Raw genomic sequence first — 18,853 nt, forward strand, 5'->3', positions numbered from 1 at the left:
GACCATCGTCACCGACCACCACCAACAACAACCACCGCCACCACTACAAATACCACACACCACAAGCCCCACACACCACCACAATCACCTCAATTTTATTGATGGTTTTTTTTTTTGAAAGGGAAAAATGATCATCATTTCTTATAAATCTAAATTAATCTTAACTTAATCCAATATAATCCAAATTATATATCTGCTAGATTCAGGTAAACTAATATCCTTTCTTATCCATATAAATCCTGATGCAATACATCCCAGTTAGAAGGTTCAAGACCTTGACTCGTGTCGTCATGGGATTCTAAAGAATCCTCGAGGATTATAAAGATAAACTCCTTTATCTTTATCTTAAATAGGTGGTCCCTACTTTGACGAGTCATTGCGGGTGGTATTATCCTTATCTTAACCAGGTCAAACAGTGATCCGCCACCGGACCCATCTTTACACAACAAAATACTTTTAGAACTTCTAGAAATCATCTAAATATTAAAAGCAATTAATTAATCTTAAAGAAAGCATCACAACCCCATTATCTATATCCGTCCAGCATCAGAGGCAGTCCTTGTATATCCTGCAGGCAATGGGTCGGTCACTTGATATTTCTGATCATAATAGTTTGATAATTCACCGGTGATTTGTTTTCTAATTTTTATTTTCCATCTGGTCTTGTCTAACTATTATGAACTTTGACGTATTGAGATTGTGTGAACTTTTGGGGGTCAGTGAGTTACAAATATCTGGAGTATTCTTATTAGGGCTGGGATAAAAATGGCCAGATCTAGACAAACCATTTCTGGCATTTGGAATTATGACAGCGTTAGGTAATCAGATTGTGGTGTTTTTGTTGGGGCTATTTAATTTGTTTCTCAGCTCTTTGGTATATATGTGTTACGCAATAGTATATACATGCTTATTCATTCACAATTTTTTTTGTTTATCAACAATGAGAAATTACACTCATAATATATACTCCACTGATTTAGTAAGAAACATCACTACACTGATTTCATAACGTGTGTACGCATCCTAAGTTTTTGAGAAATTGCCGCATCCATGTCTCAGTTGTGGGCGCGTCAGCATCAGTGCTTCCCATCTGTGATGGTGGTTTGTTATGTCTTTCATCATTTGTAGTCACAACTTTCTCGTCTTTGAGTATTAGACCCCGGAAAACCTGGCCTCTCTTAAGATTTTACTCCATCCATTTTTCAGTTTCCACTGCACACTGTAACTTGTCTTCCCTGGATGATGTATCGTCCATGACTTGTCTTGTTTTCCTATTATTGTAAACAGTTATTCGAGGCAGGTTCAGGGTTTTATGTTTCTTAGCACCAGCCCTGGCAAGGTCCAATTTAGTAATGTTAATAGGTACTCATTTTTGTGTTCTTGAAGAATGCCGTGGTAAAGTTATTCCCCACATTTGAGTATTCAGACTTATTTAATTGTTTCAGACAAGGGGTAAGATTCGAGGACAAGTTACAGTATATTATCTAATACGATATTTGTTAGAATAATAGTAGTTCATTTAGCATTCTCAGTTGACAACTAATTGTGGCTACAATGCGAGAATGAACACACTTCTACACTTAGCATTTTAACTACTTTCATTTGCATTCTAATTCTTACACCATATCATGAAAGAATAACTCATAGACTAAATTAGTTTCCTGAATTATTGATATTTAACAGATAGTTGACCTACTATAGGATAGACTTATGTCCACCAACCCATCCAAATTGGAGATGCTTTGCACTAGACGTTGGCAGTAAGCCAACATTTTATGGTGGCAGTTAATATCTCAACATTTTCACCTTGGAATAATTCATCTAAACTTGAAATTCCTCTGCGCCTGCAGTTTTCCTGATAGAAATTAATACTTTGCAGGCACGCCTTACGTGTCTTTAACTAACTGTCTAACTAAATCCAATCTCAGTATGTACTCTGAAGACAGGGTTAAGAGTTGTATCATGACTCGAACCATACAGATGTTAGAAATCTTGTTCAAAGTCGGATGACCGGTACTATAATGCCAACAGTTCTTTAACTAACTGTCTAACTAAATCCAATCTCAGTATGTACTCTGAAGACAGGGTTAAGAGTTGTATCATGACTCGAACCATACAGATGTTAGAAATCTTGTTCAAAGTCGGATGACCGGTACTATAATGCCAACAGTTCTTTTTTTAAGGATTGCTAACTGAGTCCGGTCATCAAATCTAATGTCGACGATTTTACCAAATTGAAGAACAAGGTCCAACATATAAAAGGTGTTTCCTCTATACTAGGAAATTGAGCTGTGTTTTTCTGTTTTGCTACCTACCTAGCTCTTGTAAAATGTTTGTATCTGACAGACCTAAATGGGTGAGTTATATTGTTTCTAATTAAATCGAATTTAATTTGAACGTTTAATTGATCAACTTCTCTATCGCACCTTGAGTGTGGCTTTTAGTTTGGATTCAGGGGTTGGCTAAAGTGAATACCCCTGGTACAATAAATAGTTTACTTTCATTCCCTTTTGACAATATCAAACTGTCTCTCGACGTATGAACATGCTTTATTCATGCTGATGAATGAGTTTTATAGGTGACTTGTAATTTCATGACTTTGACGTAGTTTAAGATTTTAATTGCGATGAATGCTATCATTTTCACTCCTTTAGGATCCCATTTAAATGTGCTTTGTAACATTATAGTTATGAATAGTCGTGGACAGAGAGTGAACTTAGATTTATCATGAAACCTCATGCTCTGGTATATTATCGTGATAATTGTTAATCTTGCAGGTGCTAGTAACCAACATTGTGCTTGTTTCCTTCTGGCTGTGCATTTTTCCAAGGAAGAAGACAAGCTGATACTATGGGGAAAAGTGGAGACAGAAAGAACACCTCTAGACAAGACGAGAAGAGGTCAAGAAAGAGAATTACAAAAGTGGCAAAAACTGCAAAGATGGTAAAAGCAAAGACAAAATTAGTAGTGTAAAGGATGAGCCAAAAACAGAAGAAGAAAGTTCTGATTTTGCCTTTTGACCCCATCAAAGAGACTGAAAGAGCCCCTTTACTTTCGAAATGGGACTACTATATGGCGAGTCTCTGAAAGTTTTCATGTCTGGGAAACAAATAAGTCTAGAACTGTTCCTTTTCAGTTTCTATTAGTGTTCTGTAAAATCCTATCCTAACAACATGGACACTGTGCTATCAGAATAATCGCCGAAGAAAATTCTAGAACTTAAAGCTGGAGATGCCAACTTCGTAGAAGAAACGCCACACTTAATGCTTTGCGGAACAGATTCTGGCACTCGAAAAGGTCCAACGAGAAAGGGTGGTCGTTGGGGTTACAGTACCACGGCAGTGTGCACAACTAGCCTACAAGAGAATAGTACCAGTGGTCCTCCAACCTCTCAAGGGAAAATTGTAAATCTCATGAGCAAACAGTCTCCGATTATCTTGCAGTATATTGGTCAGGCAGTTCATATTGTTGGTCATAATGGTCTGATAGTTTACTGGTGAGTTTTAATCTTTTTATTTAGTTTTTGAGAACTTTGATCATAGGAGTTAGGATTAACTGGACGTTCCATATTTAAGCCGGGAATGGTATTATACTTTGTTAAGTTAAACTCGGAAGACAAATTTTTGTAGTGGAGTAGTGGTTTGCATTGTTACCGCAATGTACACGATTACAGTTCTCACAGTATGCCTATATACATTACTAGTCAGACCTCCTTTGTTTATTTTGGCTTATCCTATTTGGCCTATTTATGTTTTATTTAATTCCAGGAATCCGGCGGCTGAACGCCTTTTTGGTTATTCTCAATCTGAAGCACTTGGTCGGAGTCCCCTTGATCTCATTATTGAGGAGTGTGACTACAACAAAGCAAACGAAATAATATGCCGGAGTAGCATTGGCCAAATCTGGACAGGGAACTTCCCAGTCACAAACAAAAATGGACGGCGATTTCTAGGATTTGGAACCACGACCCCACTATATGATGATTGCGGTGTTTTTGTTGGGGTCATTTGTTTATCACTTGATTCTCAACCCTTCCATGAAGCCCAGACCTTATTTTCTGCAGGAACATACCTTTCCTTGGAAACTGCATATCCCAGCTCTAGTGAGCTCTCTAAAAGTGGTTCGACGGTAACTTCTGGTCTTGATTCGCAGGAGAAATATTTTCAAGTCCCGATTGCCTCTAAAGTATTGAATCTGGTAAGTTTGAACTTTCAAATTTTAAGTGGTTTTTTTATGATCTCATTTATGATAGTCTCTTTCTGTAACTGATGGAACCATGCAAAACAGACCTCAAGAATGATCACAAAAGTCTGGACAAAAATGAGAACTTGTAAGAAAACCATGAAACGAGACACCCAAGTTGGAGATCGCCCGTATTTTAATCACCATGATTCCTTAGAATCTGTTTGCTCTGACGATAGGGAGGACTTCCTGGAGGAAACATCCCTGAGAAAACTGTTTCGAGATTTTGCGGATGAGGGCGAAGGTAAATTTGGAATCTGCAAGGTGAGAGTTTCTAGCATCATGGGGATGTTATTACCATGGAAAGGACATGAACAAGATGGTTCCATAACAAGGACCACTACCCATTGTGCCTTTCTCGGCTTGAATACGATGACTTCCTTCAATAAAAGAGGCTGAACGTGCAAAACCAGCTTTTGCAAAGTAACCAACTTGTGTGAATGAAGCCGCTACTTCCTCTTTGATTTTATCAGTGTTCTAGAGTGAAGTTGATGTAATCCATTAGTAGTGAAAGTCGTTGTCTTTGTGATTGAGTAATAAAGTTGGTTCAACTGTCTTCAGTGTCTATGTAGAAAGTGATGCTTTTTAAGCAAGTAATAGAACTTCTCAAGGGAGTCTATCTAGTGTTTGTAGCAGTTTAGTTTTGTCACATTGAAATATATCACAGTCCTTAATACCGTTATTTAGCTTGTCATGCTCCTTGAGAAAGCCTGCAACAGTAACTGAAGATGTTCATTTGCTGTACACATCCTTCTCGTTTTAGGTACAGAGCAATAGTTTGGTAGTACTGTTAGCAGTAGCAGTAGTAGTCGTCAAATTTTAGGGAGACTGAAATATGAGACTCTTTGAAATATGATGTAATGGGAAAACTTGACACTCAGGAAGTAACAAGAAAGCATACTAAATTCTTACAATTACTTGTTTCATATTTATAACTACTGAATTCACTGAATATGCATTGGTGTAAACATATTGATGCCTCATGGGAAAATTCAACTCTCAGGGAAGAGGTAGAGGGGTGGGGGTGGGGTGTACTTCTTTATGTTCATTATTGGTATATTTTGCTCCTTTCTCATTTATTTTCTACGATAATAAAGTACTTCTTTTTTCTTTTCTGGTTTTCATTTGGTTAACGGGTCTCAGGTTGATGTACAACTTTCTGTCATGGTTTGTGGTGTTTTATTGTCTGTTTAAGTTTTCAAGGGCCGCATCATGCATCTGAATGTAGCATGTAATTGTCCGGCAGTGCCGATTGCTATAATTATTGACATGTTAGTTGTTTTTCATCAGTCCTAAATTGTCCTAACTCCTAAGCATGGATTTTTCTTTTTGAAGAGAAAATGAAACCGGTGAAGAGAAGAACAAGAGAGAAACCTGACATAACCTATGGTCGGACCCTATGGGCATGAGGATTTTGACTCTGGCGGGGGTATGTATCTAAAACATTAACTACTAATTGTATTAACCCCTTTTGATTTGCTAACTAAACCTGAGACTGTATTTTGGAGAAAGAACTCTTGTTGAAACTTAGGTGTATGTATGATAGATGTGACGCTTTTGCAGCTGTAATTTTGAGCATTTTTGTGATGATTGAGTGGTGTGTATAATAATGTACTTGATATGTTTGAGGAAGGATTTTAAATTTGCATTGTGATTAGCAAGATGTTGTTTTCTTTAAGCTATCTTGACGGAAACTAAATGGTAACAGGCTGAATACGTTTCGCTCAGACAAGGTTGGATGCTGTGAACTTATCTGGTGAGTTCAGTTTATCTCTTATTCTTTTTTTGTTATTTTGAATAAGTTATAAGTTTGTTCATATGTAGTATCCTAAGTGTCCATATATATATGGCCGGCATTGCGTCTGAGGTCTCGAAATTTGAAGGGTTGTAGGAACGATTCCAGAACCTTAAACTTTCTTCTGATGCTCTGACAGTTTTATACTATGGATTCACAAATATTGTTTTATGCCTATTGATGCTATCTAAAGTATGTTCAGATGAAACATGCCAAACCATTTGACTGCCTTCTTTGTCTGTTGTTGGTCTAATGCTTGAGCTGAGAGTCAAAATCCTTGTTCTAAGCCTCACATCTCTCGTGACAGGTGTAAAGCAAAATTATGGTGTACTTGTGTTTTCTGTTTCTTCAGGAGCCATTCTGAAGAAAAAGACAAATGATACTACTGTCCAAAATTAGCAAACATGGAGCTAGAAATTTGGAATGTTCTTCAGATATAGAGAGACAAAAGTCACAAGACCTGCCAAAAAGGAAATAGATAAAGGAACAAACAACACAAGTAAAGGAAAATTTTGGTTTGCAGCAAGCATAAAGGAAAAATAAAAGAGAGACTTAAAGTAGCCTCACAATTTCAGTTGTCACAATGGTCTGTTATATAATAATTCCCTGTATGTTTCTATTCTGTTATCAGAACAACTGCTGAAGAAGGTTAAAAAACTTGAAGCTGAAGATGCTTGCTTCGTGGAAGAAATGCCAAAGTTGTTACTTCAGGGAAATAACTCACACGTTGGATTTGACTCTGGACCTAAACTGTGTAAGCAGATGTTTCACCCCAATTTAGCAAAGTATTCGAATTTGGCTACTCCCAAGAGAAAGGGCTGTGACAGGGCTGTAGATGTAACTGGCTTGGCTTCTTTCCCAGACAGGGGGAGTAGTAGCCACGGGTCTCCAAGTTCACAAAATGGGAGTATAAACCTCACGGATAATCAATTCCTCGGTATCTTGCAGTCAATGGGTCTAGCGGTTCATGTTTTTGATAGCAATGGTCTGCTTGTATACTGGTAAGTACTTATCTTATTTATTACTCCCTCGTCTGAATTTGATAGGCTGGTTGGTTGCATACTTATTTGGGAGTCCCAAATTATAAGCTAATTTCGATATTACATATTAGAAATAAACCCAAATTCGGGTTTTCTTATTTACACCTATGTACAAAAACCATCAACGTCATATCCCAATCTATGTGAAACTATTGGGCTATACGAAAAATATAAATTCCTTACTACTTGGGCTAATATACTCCATTATTATATATACTACAGGAACTCAGTGGCTGAGGACCTTTATGGTTATTCTGCATCGGAAGTACTTGGTCGGAGTCCCCTTGGTCTGATTATTGACGAGTGTGACTTCAATGAAGAAAACGAAATAATAAGCAGGAATAGCTTTGGCCAAATCTGGGTAGGGGAGTTCCCAGTCAAGAACAAACAAGGACGACGATTTCAAGCACTTGCAATAAATACCCCACTATATGATGATTATGGTGCTTTTGTTGGGGTTATTTGTTCATCATGTGATTCTCAGCCCTTTCTAGAAACCCCAGCTCCATTTTCTTCTGGAACAAATCCTTCTTCAAACGCCAATCTTGTAAAGGTGGTGCACAGACGACTGATCTTCATCCTCGGCAAAAACCTCCGGAAGTTGTGATTCCTTCCAAAAGAATAAATCTGGTAAGTGGAAATTTGGTTTTTGAATTGGGTTCTTTGTAGTTTCTTTTTAATATTTTCTGTCTCTCTATTAACGCAGTCTTGAAACAGATATCAAGAGTGACCAACAAGACAGTACAGTCAGAAACTAGAACTTGTAAGAGACCCTTGAAATGTGAAACCCAGGGTGGAAATGGTCTGTGCTTCTATCAACCATGTTTGTTAGGAACTATATCCTCTGACCATAGGGTGGATGGCTTAAAGAAAATACCCCAGGCAAAACTCTCTGGAGGTGTCGATGATGAGGACGAAGGTAAGGCTGGGTTCAGCAACATAATAACGTCTAGGGTGAAGGGGATATTCTTACCATGGGAAAGAAGTGTGCAAGAGGGGCTGGTAGGTAAGAATATCACCTATGATATCTTTCCCAGCTTGACTCATGAACAAGAAAATGCCTTACAGAAAAGTTCTGATCCACAGAACCAAGTTGTTAAGAACAATCTGGGTGAAGCATCTAGTTCCTCGTCCTGTTCTTTGAAACCTAATCTAACCAGTAACGTAGACAGAAGTAGCAGCAGCAGAAGCAGCAGCAGTTCACATCATAAGTTCAACATTGAAGTGGGCTCCTTAAAGCTTGCTATCTCTTGGGAGGACTTGACATTTGGTGAACTAATAGGACGAGGTGTTTTATGTTTCCTTTTTCTGATTTCCTCTTATCTTTAGCATTTTTTCAACTATGTAATTCTAGTTCTTTTACTATCTTTGGTTCTTGGTTGATGGGTCTCAGGTTCATGTGCAACTGTGTATCAGGGCCGTTGGTGTGGCTCGGTATGTTAAGTTATTCTTTCGGAGCCTGATAATTTGTGGGATTTAAGGGCCACATCTGCCTAATTCATTATTTTTAAGCTGAATTAGCAATTTTATCTTCAAAAAAAAAAAGAAAAAAAAAAGAAAAAGGAATAGAAAGAAACGGTGACAGGTTGGATGTATGTTATGTCTCTGATTATACTGCCAGCTGCGGTAATGATGCTCGTATATTAGGGTGTCTTGCATCATTCTCAAAACAGATAGGTTGTGGCAAACCAGTTAGGCCAGTATTGTAGCCTAACATGTTTATCTGTGCGTTTTATTTTTACCTGACCTACTTCAACAGTATTGTAGCCTTAACTGTGGGAAAACCAGTTGGGTTGTGTGTTGTGACCAGTCAACCCACCAGGGTTTTGGTCGAACCTGACTCATTGTGTTGTTTTATATATTAACAGTCTAAGACATTCAGCTAAATTTATATATTAGATGTTTCTTACCCGCCTGGCCCTGGCATGGTTCAGAGGGATGTATAAATTTCCAAGGTGTTAACTGGAACTAATTTCCTTTTTCTTGCAGGATGTCGCTATAAAGGTGTTTTCCGAAATTGAGCACTCAGATGACTTGTTATGTTCTTTCAGACAAGAGGTGATTTTTTTAACTCAAGCCAAATTTTGTCTCCAGAAAACAGAGTTGTTTGTGGGATACTTCAGCATAATTCATGTTACTTGATAAATTTAATGTGGATGTAGTGTCATTTTCATACTCTTTTCTTCATATGATGATTTTAATTCGGCTAAACTAATTTGCGCTGCAGCTATGTTCATGTTTTCCGCTCTGCATAGACATTAAGCAATTGTCCAAAAGTATGTTTTTTATGAAGGTATTACTTATGAAGAAACTCCGGCATCCAAATGTGCTACTCTTTATGGGGGCTGTAACTTCACCGAGGCATCTGTGCATTGTCACTGAGTTACTCCCACGGTTCATGCTCCACTTCCATTTGTTTTACATTATCCCCAATTGAGTATGCTTGGTTATAGGCTCAACTCTGATGATCTTTCTGTTGCAGTGGGAGTTTGTATCAGTTGCTTCGACGTAAGACTCCTACACCAGATTGGAAGCGGCATGTTCTGATGGCTTTGGACATCGTGAGTACTCTTTCCGGCAATAAGTTCTATTACATAACATAGGTATCATGGAACTCGATTGTGAAATTAAATAACTTTGTTTTGTTGTGACCTTTCTAAAGGCACGAGGTGTGAACTACCTTCATCATTACAAGCCACCTATCATTCATCGTGATTTAAAGTCTTCAAATCTGTTGGTTGACAAAAATTGGATTGTGAAGGTATGCATAAATTTTCTTTTCTTGAGGGCACATACCAACAGTATCATTTAGAATGAAGCATCTGCATTTCATCTTGTTAACCGTTTTCGATCAGCAGGTTGGTGATTTTGGTCTTTCACGACTGAAGCATGCGACATTTTTAACTACAAAATCTGCGAAAGGAACGGTACATTATGTGACATTGCATCAGTTTATTTTCTTTCTTTCTTTCTTTTGGAGTGAAATTGCGATGGTTTTATGGTCTAATATATTCCTGTTGGGTGTGTGCTTAAGTACCAAATTGATCACGAAGTTGCCATTTCTTTGTCGTTGTTTTATGTGCAGCCACAGTGGATGGCTCCAGAGGTTATCCGGAATGAGCCAGCTGATGAAAAGTTTGTTCTATTTCTTTCGGTTGCATTGTTAATAGGATTTGATTACACAGTTCTGGTACTAACTTAATTTTTATACCATATTAATTCATACATGGGAAACTTTGCAGGTCTGATGTATATAGCTTTGGAGTAATATTGTGGGAGCTTGCCACGCTGAAAATCCCTTGGATGACCTGAACTCAATGCAAGTAAGTTCTTTCTCAGGAACCATAACATTTGATGCCTTGCTCACGTAACCTTGTCGCTGTCTTACCATCTTATAGTAGGATTATGGGTTTTAATTGTGAGGATGTTTGTTGATTATGGGGGATAATTCAACTGAGATTATAATATAAGAGTCGTAAAATTTTGAGAATGGTTACTGTATTAGTAAGTCTCTTAATAATACATAGATTAGTATGGACAAAAGTGTATACAATGTCTTTATGTACACTTCTTTTCAGTTTTAGTTAGTGACCCCTTCACCCTTAAAATATGAAGCAAGAAAATGTGAAGAACTGTTACATTTTGATATTTGAACAAGAACACTAGATTTTGTTCCACATGTCTTTTAATACCAACAGGTTTGGTCAGTGAATGATGTTTGATGTAGAAGAATACAGAATTATTCACTGTTTTGGAGGAGAATCATGCAGGTGATTGCAGCTGTAGGGTTCATGGACCAACGAATTGAGATCCCGAAGGGCACAGACCCACAATGGGCATCTCTGATCGAGAGTTGCTGGCACAGGTGTTTATCTTGCAAAGTCTTTTTTTTTTCTTTACTTTTTTGTACTTCAAATTTCTGTTTGAGTGCTCATTGAAAACCTATTAATTACGACAAGAACTGGATACTCCCTCCATTTTTAGGCAAAATTAGAAAAGTGAAAGACCCACTTTTTCTGGGCCGGAGATAGTATTGGGTATGTTCTATTTCCTATCCATTTTGATCCATTGTTCTCATGGTTTTTTGCAACTTTACACCATAGTGACCCAAAAAGACGGCCAACATTTGAGGAACTGCTTGAAAAGTTGAAAGTTCTGCAGAGGTATTATTTTGCGAAAAAGCTCAAGCCAACTTAGCGAAGGGTGATTAACATCAATATTGACACCATGGATTCGAGTATGAGTTCATTCCTCACCAGCATACGTTGTGTGTCCCCAATGGCTTAGTTTTGAATGAAATCCCATCTATGTACATACTCTCAAGATGGTGAAAGGCGTAACTGTCTTACCAGCTTGCCTTATGTGTCCTCTATGAGTTTGTGTGAAATCCCATCCCTATACATGCTCTCTAGATGCTGTAAGGCAGTTATTCCTTGCCAGCATGCTTTACGTTTTCTCTATGAGTTTCTGAATAAAATCCCATCCCTGTACATGCTCTCTAGATGCTGTAAGGCGGTTATTCTGTACGAGCATGCTTTATGTGTTCTCCATGAGTTTGTGAATAAAATCCCATCCCTGTACATGCTCTCAAGATGCTGTAAGGCGGTTATTCCTTACCAGCATGCTTATTTGTTCTCTATGAGTCTGAACCACATCCAATCTACTCTCAAGATGGTAACTAAAGGAGTTTGATACAGATTTCTGAAATCCCATGCAATGCAGGTTTTTCCATGTAACCATGACAGTCGCTGTCCTGATATTTGCCCCCATGTCGAACACCTAAAGACACGCAGTGTCTGACACTCATGGACGCTTAAAAGGGGGATTCATTGCTTAATACTGTTAGTTTGTTATTGATTGTGTATATATTTCGTGTATCATCATGTGCTAGTATTTTAACTTAATAAATTGCTAAGTGTCTGGACTTTGGAATATCCGGATTGACACATTAGATGTGTAATGTGTCACTTTTTGCAATTGCCCACGTAGTATTTAATTTTTTTTTTTGATTAGTTCACGAGCTTGAAAGTCGGATGCAAGATTGATTTACACATCGTGTTAGTTCAGTTTTAACTTTTCTTCGGACTATGTACTATGTCTGCTCTTGGTTTCTGGTGAATTTTCACAGTGATGCAAATGTATTTTAGTGGGAGTCAGTGTTAGATTTTGGCTGTAATTTGCAGTTTTGGGGACTAATAAATAGGCGGAAGAGCTGTAATCCGGAAATGATGGGAATATTCATAGCTTATTTGCGCCTTAATCTAATGGCTCAATACAAACTGAAAACTTTGATCCCTTGGAAGTGAAGCGACTTCTATATTCACCAGATGCCTTGGGGAGTTTTCTGAGGTACCCCCTTGAAAAGTATTGTTGAATGGGACCAGAGAATGCATTCAAAGAGAAAACTGTAAAGTTTCATTAGTGAATCGAACATTTTATACTTGCACAATATTGAACTTTCCTTTCTGCAATTTTTAGATGATATTGTTCTATAAATTTCAGGTTATGAACGAGGAAGGATTGTGAGTTGCACACTCAATTGTGGAGGCAAAGGTCTTAATGACTGAGTTCGAGGTGGTAGATGGTTTATCTAGATAAATTGCAAGGTTGACCTTTCCAATTTTTGAAGTGTTTGTTTTTGCTGATTCAAGGTCTAATATTTCGAGAATTTCTACTTGCTCTTTGTATTTTCAGCTGGCAGGAATGTGTCAAACTAGGTCCAGATGACGACGTTCAGAAACCATGTTTAAGCCTGCCGACCTTATCTGAAAGTTGTAAGCAAGCAACATGGCAATATTTGTACTTGTGTGTTTCTGCGTTTGTACTTGTATGTCTCTGTGTGTGCATTAACTCTTGTTAAGAAGAAGACAAACTGATAGCATTGGAAGTTGAAATATGGAAAGGTACTAGCCAAGAAGATTGTTCAAGATACTGAAGGGCCAAATCTGATACAGTATAAAATAGGAGAACAAACACTTTAAGCGAAGAAAAAGTTTGTGATTAACTAGATATACAAACAGAAAAGTGAGAAATTTTTTGAGTTTTTATTCCAGCAGCGACTTGAGAGTCAAGGGAGTACCTAGATATAACCAATCTCTGCAAGTTACTTTTTGTGGTAAGTTAAAAGTAAATCTGAAACTGTTCTTTTATCTATTTCTCTAAGTCTTCTGTGAAATCCTGTCACTAACTACGTGGACATTGCATTAGCAGAAGAACCACTGAAAAACACCCGAGAACTTAAACTTGTAGATGCCAACATCAAGGAAGAAAATCAAAACTTAATACATCGTGGAACGGATTCTGGAACTGAAGTTGACTCTGGACCTAATTCGGTTTGCAGTAAGCAGATGTCTCATTCAGCTTCAACTCAGAGATCAAGTTTGGCCAGCCCTACAAGAGAGAGTGGTTATGGGAGTGACACAGAAACCATGTCAGTGTGTTCAACTAGCCTGGGAGAGAATAGTATGATTAGTATCCCTGATCCTCCGAGCGCTCTAATGCAAAGTGTAAATCATACTGATAAACCATCTTTGAGTATCTTGCAGTCAATGGGTCAGGCACTCCATGTTTTTGATCGTAAGGTTCTAATAGTTTATTGGTAAGTTTCTTTTCATAGTTTTTCTGAACTTATATAAATAGGATTGTGGACAGTTTTGGGGATTCAATGAGTTACAAATATCTGGACTTTTGTTAGCATGTACTGAGATTATTATACTTCGTGTATTTAACTACTTCTTTGTTATGTTATTACAGGAATCCATCGGCTGAGCACCTTTATGGTTATTCTCCATCAGAAGCACTTGGCCGTAGTCCTCTTGGTCTTATTATTGAGGAGTGTGACTTTAAAGAAGCAAATGAAATAATACGCAGGAACAGCTTTGGCCAAATCTGGACAGGGAACTTCCCAGTCATGAACAAACAAGGACATCGATTTCAAGTATATTCAAACCTTACCCCATTATATGATGATTATGGTGTTTTTGTTGGGGTTATGTGCTTAACATTTGATCCTCAGTCCTTTCTTGAAACCCAAACTCTATTTTCTGGAGCATATGTTTCTGGAAGAACAGCATATCCCTGCTCTAGTGGGCTATCTAGGGGTGATCAGATAATGACTGATGGAGTTGCTCAGAAGAAACAATTGCAAGTTGCGATGTCTTCCAAAGTATTGAATTTGGTAAATTCGATATTTTCAAAGTTTGATTGTTTTTTATTCTATGATCTCTGTCTTTGTTGATATCTTTCTACTGGAACCATGAAAACAGACCTCAAGAAGGATTAAGAAAGCCTGGACGAAAATGAGAACTTGTATCGACAAACCTATGACACACGAAACCCATGATGGAGATTCACTGTATGTTGATCATCGAGGAATCTTAGAAACTGTTTGCACTGATGATGATGATGATAAGGAGGAAAAGCACAGGGAGAGCAGTTTGGAGAGGGCGAAGATAATATTGGGATCTGCAAAGAAGACTCGGCAAGGATCTGAAGCAGAGAAGCTTGCAACTATGGTAAATGGAGATAAAGATGCAACAGATGTTGAAGGAGTGGATGGGATAGCTGATGGATATATAGAGAATAATGCTTCACAAGTTGAGGTGCAGGACAACAATGATCCTGTAGACGAGGGTTGGAAAATAGCAAAAGAAAAAATATCCTCAGCTAACAAGAATATTGTTGAGGATGATGATAGGAAGATCATGACAAGTGATCAAAACATAGAAGCTCTTATGAAATTTAGCAACTTATTAGGAATTGCCGGCAATGACAAAGAGAATGAAATGAAGATCTTTGGAGGAAGAAGAAAAAAAGAAAGCTAAAACCCAAAAAGAATTCTCAAGGATTAAGCGGAATGGTGAAATTAATGATTTGAATTTAGGACGCGGTAAACGAACCCCAGCCAAGAAAAACTGATCTGTTTTGTTGGTTTTGGTTTCTTTGGTGTGGTCATGGAGTGATTTGTTAGTTGGATGAGCCTCTAGAGGCTTGTTTTGTGCAGTTGGAATCCCTGTTGTACCTTAGTTGCACTTCTTTGTGCCTCCTTCCATGTTCTTCTTTTTGTGCGTTTAAGCCCCTCTTAATAAAATTTTAAACTTGTTCCTTCAGAAAAAATTAAAAAGGATCTGCCACATGATAGTAACTTCTAAGGTGAAGGTGAAAAATCAGGAGGAAATGAAGCCTTTATAGAAGAATAAGTGACTTGGTAATCGAAGTTGTGTCTTGGGTAATTATCAAGTGTTGTAATAATTCTGTTTATGAAGTTCAATAGTATTCAGCGTCTACATATGCTTGAAAGTAATGCCACACTGTTATTGTCCAAAACTTGAGCTGGGACTCAAAATCACTCCGCGACCTCGGCCAAAGATTGCAATTAGCAATATTATTGTCCTTTTCAATGCATTTTCTTTTGTTAAGAAGAAGACGAACTGATATTTTCTGTCCAAAAGGACCAAAACACCTAAGCTAATAAAATTAAACCTTGGAAGTCGAAATTTGGAATGGCTCAAATGGAGAGAAAAAGAGATATAATTGAAGCTACTAGCCAAAGAATTAGGAGTAACAACGAAAAGGTATCTGAAAACATATGAGAGGACCCTTAAAGGGGCCTCTCAATCTAGTGCACCACTTTATATATATATATATATAGTGAGAGTGTTCTTTCAGTGTTATTTAAAATAAATAAATCTAGAACTGTTGTTAGTATCAGTTTGTCTCCCAAGTGTTTTGAAACATGGACACTCCACCAGCTGAACTTCCGCTAAAGAAGATCCGAGAACTTGAAGCTGGAGATGCCAACCTTGAAGAAGACGAAGAAGAAATGGAAAAATTGATTGTTTGTGGACCTGGTTCTGGCATCAGAAATGATTGTGGACCAAGTAACCAGATGTCTGAGTCACATTCATCATATCCGGTTCAAAGAACAAGATTGTCCAGTCCAACGGGAAAAGGTGGTCCTGGGGGTCAAGATGGAACCCTGATAACGTGTTCATCTTCATTCACAGCCAGAGATGATAGTATCTTTGATCTTCCAAGCGCTCTACTGCAAAGTGCAATTTGTAAAAATAAACAGTATTTGAATATCTTGCAGTCAATGGGTCAGTCAATTGTTATTTTGGATCGTAATGGTCTGATAGCTTTCTGGTGAGTCTTACATCCATTGCTTTCCTAATAATGTATGATCTCATATTATTTTATTTTAATTTTATTTACTCGAGCATATCATTCTATGTAACACTGCAGTGCCTAGTTAGCAATTCTGGATTCGGTAAACGTACGGAACGGCAAACGTACGAGTATTATACGGTTTTGTAAAATCCAGATTCGGTCCAAAATTCGGTCAACGGGACGTGATTCGTCAGTAATTCGGAACGTCATACGTACGTGTATAATTCGATTTATAAATGTGAGTTCGGCTCTGAAAATTCGGTATCTATATATAACAAATAATTTGTATTTATAAGGTCATAGACCAATTTTTATGCATATGTGTGAGTTATTTAAAGAAAAAATAAACTTAATATGATGATATTAATAATATATACAACATTAGTTATCCAAGAGGACATCGTATGGTGGTTTAGATGCTTGGTTAGTGAGTTTAAGATCTCTCTCACCTTCACCTTCAAATCTCTTCAGTCGTTTTTGTTTCATAAAAATTACAACACGTCTAATATTCGGTCGTGTATGCTCGGAAGGCAGTAAAGCCCAAAAAGTGGAGTTTTTGAAAAGTAAAAGCTAAAGAATTTATGACGAATTAAGCGGACGTATCATTCGGAATACGTAAAATTCGTGAACGGTTCGCGAATAATCCGGGAATGTCACATAATACGCGACTTGGGTTCGGAGTTGCAAACGTACGCGAATAAGACGGTAAAATTCGTGATACGGAAAAATTCACGTATGATTCGCGAATCATTCGCGAACTTACTAACCAGGGTGTGTATGCTTCAAAAAAAAAGAAAAAAAAACACTGCAGTGTAGTTCCACTAAATATACTTAAAATAGAATATCTCAATTTTCTCCATTGGGTTGTACTAATCAATTTTATAACAGGAATCCATTCCCTGAGCACCTTTATGGTTTATTCTGCATCAGAAATGCTTGGTCGTAGTTCCCTCGGTCCCATCATCGAGGAGTGCGACTTTACTGAAGCGAAGGAAATAATACGCAGGAGTGCTTCTGGAGAATGTTGGACAGGGCAATTCCCCGTCAGGAATAAACAAGGACGTCGATTTCATATCATTGCAACCCACACCCCATTATATGACGATTTTGGTATCTTGGTTGGGGTAGTCTGTTTAGGTTATGATTCTCAGCCCTTTCTAGAAATATCTCCATTTTCTGCCGGAATAAATCTATCTCCTGAAGCAGCATATCCCAGCTATATAGGCATAGGGTCGCCTAAAATTGGTCCGACAACAACTACGGGTCTGCTGGCACCTCAGCAGAAAACTTTGAAAGATGCGATTGCTTCCAATTTGACCGATCTGGTAAGTTCCATCTGTCGAACCTTTTTTGGGTTTTGTATGTGGTATGTGGTTTTTGCTGACTGATGGAAATATGAAACTAAGCAGACCTTAAGAATAATTAAAAAAGTCCGGGCGATGACAACTTGTGAGAAACGAGAAACCCAAGGTGTAGACACCGTTGGCTCTGACGAAAGGGAGGATTCCCCGGAGGAAAGATCCCGGGGAAAACAGTCTGGGATCAGCGAGATGATAACATCCGCGGGGAAGGGGATATCAAGCTTATGGAAAGGAAGTGAACAAAATGGATCGTTAACAAGTACTACACCATCTCATCGTGTCCCTTTCAGCTTGAATCATGAACCAGAAGTTGATATAGTCCAATCGAAGAGTTTTCAGAGCTCACAGAACCACGCCGTGGAAAGTGACCGGACATGAAGCTACCCTCTAGTTGTCTGTTGATGCATATTAATTTCTTCTAGTTGGATGTTTTAGTTTCAAACAAAGTTTATGTAGTCCAGTTTTACTAATCGAAGTTGGTGTCCTGTGCTATTACGATCAAAGTAGTGTGCGTAGGAGTTGTTTTCAGTACGTATTTCTTTCTAATCATTAGTTTTTATGTTGATATATGTACAAACCTACGCTTCAATGTACAGTTTTTAATAAGGAAGCACACTTTGAGTTTAAACTATTCGTGTCGCAGTAATCGAGTGGATCCAAATGCCACATCATGCTAATGCATGTGATCGTAGCAGATCATAGAAGCCAAATGTGATGATCATTATTCATCAAGAAACTTGCGAGTCCATATTATGTTCATGATAGGGTCTCAAAATGTCCAATATAATTTCGAGTTCGAGTCCGGAACAAATCTTTTGCTGCCGCAGCAACGTGGCAGCCACTCACCTTCTTGTCCACGCGGTAGGGTGTTGTTGTTTAAATCTTGAGCTCGTATTCGCAATCCTTGTTTTAAGCCTGCGACGTCAGATGCGAACTGCAAGTACGCAACACTATCGTTGATTTTTCTGTTTACTAGAAGACAAACTAATTGAGTCCAAAACTCCTGACGAAACTAACCTCGGGAGTTGAAATTTGGAATGGCTTTAAAGCCAGGTTTTGTCCATGTTCCTTGAAACAAGTAAATCCAGAACTGGTTGTTTTTATTACTGAACCTATGGACGCGGTAAAACGAACCCCAGCCAAGAAAATCTAATCTGTTTTTCTGGGTTTTGGTTTCTTTGGTGCGATCATGGAGTGGTTAGCTGGATGAGCTTCTAGAGGCTTACGCTGCTTGAAAGTAGTGCCAC

The 18,853-nt window shown here is 38.1% G+C and overlaps 1 protein-coding gene and 1 pseudogene across 1 annotated transcript; both read left to right on the forward strand.

Moving 5' to 3' along the window:
- Positions 1 to 440: 440 nt before the first annotated feature.
- On the forward strand, positions 441 to 13,421 carry LOC113334577 (annotated as a pseudogene).
- A 2,390-nt stretch (positions 13,422 to 15,811) lies between these two features.
- On the forward strand, positions 15,812 to 17,984 carry LOC113334578. The gene is made up of 3 exons (XM_026580802.1): positions 15,812 to 16,175; positions 17,176 to 17,570; positions 17,655 to 17,984. Exons 1-3 carry the CDS (start codon positions 15,812 to 15,814, stop codon positions 17,982 to 17,984), a joined length of 1,089 nt encoding a protein of 362 aa, XP_026436587.1.
- The last annotated feature ends 869 nt before the right edge of the window (positions 17,985 to 18,853 follow it).

Source organism: Papaver somniferum, unplaced genomic scaffold, assembly GCF_003573695.1.
Source record: "Papaver somniferum cultivar HN1 unplaced genomic scaffold, ASM357369v1 unplaced-scaffold_137, whole genome shotgun sequence".
Taxonomy (NCBI): Eukaryota; Viridiplantae; Streptophyta; class Magnoliopsida; order Ranunculales; family Papaveraceae; genus Papaver; species Papaver somniferum.

Bases quoted from the DNA above. Each gene is read 5' to 3' on its own strand.
- LOC113334578 (XM_026580802.1), top strand. From the start codon at position 15,812: ATGGACACTCCACCAGCTGAACTTCCGCTAAAGAAGATCCGAGAACTT. The intron at 16,176-17,175 runs GTCAGTCAATTG...ATTCTGCATCAG, and splicing joins GAATATCTTGCAGTCAATGG to AAATGCTTGGTCGTAGTTCC. The intron at 17,571-17,654 runs GTAAGTTCCATC...GAAACTAAGCAG, and splicing joins CTTCCAATTTGACCGATCTG to ACCTTAAGAATAATTAAAAA.